At 35.6% G+C, this 3,684-nt stretch overlaps 1 protein-coding gene across 1 annotated transcript; it reads right to left on the bottom strand.

Moving 5' to 3' along the window:
- Positions 1-986: 986 nt before the first annotated feature.
- Positions 987-2,153, bottom strand: LOC113289028 (uncharacterized protein At1g76070-like). The gene has a single exon (XM_026538185.1). It carries the CDS (start codon positions 1,904-1,906, stop codon positions 1,187-1,189), a length of 720 nt encoding a protein of 239 aa, XP_026393970.1. The 5' UTR covers positions 1,907-2,153; the 3' UTR covers positions 987-1,186.
- Between the last annotated feature and the right edge of the window lie 1,531 nt (positions 2,154-3,684).

The following is a 3,684-nucleotide window of genomic DNA, read 5'->3' as shown; positions in this document are numbered from 1 at the left end:
ACATCTTAGATCTAAGACAGTTACCCTGATAAACAGGGCAATGATTTGGACGCCAAATAGATCCCGTAATCGTGTGAAGTCTATCCAGTTGAGTGACCTGTTTGGCGACTTTTCGAACATCTCAAACACCTTGATGAGTGGCAACATCAGCGCCATGGACTTGACCATCAACATATGAAAAGGTGAAGCTGAAATCTATGGGGACAAAATCCTGAATCAATAGCCCTACCACCACAACAAACACGATCAAGTGCTAGAGTTGTTTCTACGCACTTCCGAGACATTGTCCAAGAGAGTCAATGAGTATCTTAAAGGCCATTCCATCAATCAATAAATATCTGTGATCATTTTCAACTTTTGGAATCCACTAGGTTGCCACAATTTCACCTAAACAAAGGCATTGGTACATTCAAAAAAAATTCAAATTTGGTGTCTCAATGGCGCATCCATCTCTTTTCTTTCTTTTTTTTAATAATAATTCAATATTTAGAGATTTTCGCTGCTCCTACTTTTTGTCTTGCTTTAGTCTCCTTGACGTCTCTTCTCTACGCATAAGAACAAATTTACTATATTCTCGTAGATCCGTTTATGCTGGTGTTAACAAGATACTTCGATTACTGCACAAGTTACAAGGACAAGAAAAGTAATCTAATGAAGAAGATTCCCTAATTAACTTAGCAAAGGCATGATGAGAAGGATCTAGTTTACAATCCTCAAAGTAAATTCTCTCTCGGTTTGCACAAACCTAGCTAAGCCCGTTTGAGTCATAAGAGTGTAGGACAAAGTGTTCGTTTTGTTTGGCTCGATTAAAGTTGGCTCATCAAGTTCCCAAAAATATGTGTGCCCTCCTGTCATTCTTCTTTTCTTTATGCGCCATCTAGCTAGATTTGGGCAACAGCGTATCATTTCAGCCTAATGCAGATGCGAATCATCGTTGTCCAGGCGCGTCACATATATACGTTACAAGAGAAGGTTAACACAACTAATTAAGTAATTAACAACCTAACTCGTTTAATATTCAATCTTTGGCTAAAATTGAGTCATTGACTAGAACTTCCAAATCCTTCGTTTAAATCAACCTTGCTCAAAGTTTGCGTATGAACATCTCATGTAAAATAGATTTCAATTCTAGTTACAAAATTATTAACAACATTAATAAAAACTAAATAAGAGAATATAAATGGTTTTACTTGTCTTTGTTTGTAACACTGATTTGAAGAGGTTTAGGAGGAGTAGTAGTTCTTCTCTTCCAAAGATTAATTTCTTTCTTAGGTTCCATAGCAACTTTTCCACCTCCACCCATCATTAAAGGAGCAGAATGTGCAATAAAAACTTCATCTTCTTGACCATCATCACCATGGAAATCTCTCCAATCAAAATTTGCTAATGATTCTCGACCGCTAGCGAATCGCTTCATTTGATCTAAACTTGGAGCAGCTTTAGTATTAGCTAGAGATGGTTGTTGTTTCTTATTATTAGAAACCATAGAATCAAATTTCTTCTTGTTCTCTGCTTTTGAAACTTTAGAAGAAGCTGTTGCAGGTAGTTCTTCACTAGTTTTGGATGGTTTATTCTCCTTGTTCTTGGTCCTTTTCTTGATCTTCTTTTGATGATCCTGTTCTTCTTTATTAGGAGACTTAGAATTATACACTTTTTTCTTGAGTTTAATTTGACCCATACATGAAACTTTTGGTGAAGTTGGTTCTTGAGTTGAATCAAAACTTCTATCATTAGAAGACGATTTCCTCCGAGCTTCATCTGGAATTAACTGACCTGAAAATCCTTTGTTTACATGGGAGGACTTGAGCTTGTGGTTGTTTTCTCTACCTGGACTATATGGAGCCGGATTCTGTTGAAATGTAACAGTTGCCGATTTCGGTAGAAACGAAAATATCTTCATCTTCATTTTTGATGATTAAAAAAAATAAAAATCTCTGTATCTTTCTTCTTGTTCTTTTCTTGTGTATTGATTAGAAAGATTTCGGAATTTAAGAATTTTTCATGGAAAGATGATTTTGATCATGGTGGTTGTTGTTGGTATGCTGCTTATATATATAAAGGGGCCAAGGGAAGGAGTGGAGGGGTCAAAACTCGGAATTATGACTGAGCAACAAATCTTCTGCCTGCTAGAATTTAATATTACGGAAAACTAAGGATTTGTTGGTCTTAAGACGTATTAAAACATGAGGTTTAATTTGTGTTTTAAAGTTAAATCACGGAAAGGAAGGTTGAAAAATTACACAAACAGGGGGTAATATAGCCAGTTAACATTAGGTGCACTCATGTGATGATGGCGTGAATGGAGATTACGTGGCCTTCATGCTAATCCGTTATCCGACGTGTCTAGTGGTACTAAATCTTATTTTTAGTCTGATATTTTATAGATAATATAATGAGATTTTAAACATATAGGGTTATTAATTAATGGGGTGTTATGGATTACGAGATCTGAGTTTCAGTTGTGTCGTGAGGGATTGAGGAAGTCGTGCGAATAGCATCCAGTTCCAATCGTAACTGTTTGTTCAAAATTAGCGTGTGTTCACATGAAGTGCTCTATTATTGATTTGCCTAATTAGCCATTTAACCCGTTTGAAGTTATGTGGAAGTATTAGTTGTTGTGTCCAGCATCTCACGCAACCTTGTACAACCATTAAAAAACTTCGAAAATAGCCGAATCCGTAGGCCAAAATGGCAATACTCCAGGTCTAGCCTCAAAATGACTGCAGGAAAGCGGTCCCCTTGGGGACCCTTGCTATGCCGTGGTATATAATCGGGCCTCTGCAACTTCTAAATACCATGGAAATTTGAAGTACTGCTGATGGACGAATCCGCGCTACATAATCGATTTTCTAGGAAGTGGTCCTGTTGCACATGAGGTTGTTTAAATGTCAACACCTTAACACAAGATTCTTGTTATGGGGAAAGCTGACTTTCAGTCATATTATATTGACTTAGAGTCAACGAAGGTGGAAATAGAAAAACAATCCCTAACTTTTAGTTATCTTCTCTCAATTCTTACCACATTCACCATTAACAATACCACCACGTAGGCACAGTTCAATACAGTTTTTTGATTAGCTTATCATCGCCACTGATCTGATGTTCATGGTACGTTCTTGTACCACATAAAGTTGTATTCCAAAACACTAAGATTCATGGTGTAAATGTAAATTATTTTATTAATAATTAGGGATTTTATATTTTTTGATCATGAAAATAAATTTCTTATATATCCTGAATAATCACTGATTTTTGGGTGCCCACAATTACATCAAGTTTTACTCGGAAGAGGATTAATCTAGGATGCAAATATAATTTTACATCAAGTTTTAATTATCAACAACATTACCATCAATACACTGTCATCGCATCAATTTTCTCTCCATTATTAGTTGATCATTAATTACCATTCTTGAAACTATAATGAAAATTAGATGACTTAGTTTATGATTCACAATCGTGAAATTAGATAATAGAGTACCAATATGCATACGAAAAAGAAAGATTATGACATAGGTTTTTTTTTTCTGATGAAGAATAAGACGTAGGTTAGTTTAAAGATTATGTTACATTCAAAAATGAAAAACCAAAAATACTCGGGCTAAAAAACTAAACTGTGATTGAGAGTTTACGGAGCCGAGAGAAGTCTTTATTTCCGCCCATTTTGATCTCAGCTTTCCCCCT

The sequence above is a fragment of the Papaver somniferum genome, chromosome 6 (assembly GCF_003573695.1).
Source record: "Papaver somniferum cultivar HN1 chromosome 6, ASM357369v1, whole genome shotgun sequence".
Taxonomy (NCBI): Eukaryota; Viridiplantae; Streptophyta; class Magnoliopsida; order Ranunculales; family Papaveraceae; genus Papaver; species Papaver somniferum.
The sequence above is the reverse complement of the archived record's forward strand: the minus strand, read 5'-3'. Positions and strand labels throughout refer to the sequence as shown.

Excerpts from the sequence above, each read along its gene's own strand:
- LOC113289028 (XM_026538185.1), bottom strand. The coding sequence starts at position 1,906 with ATGAAGATGAAGATATTTTCGTTTCTACCGAAATCGGCAACTGTTACA.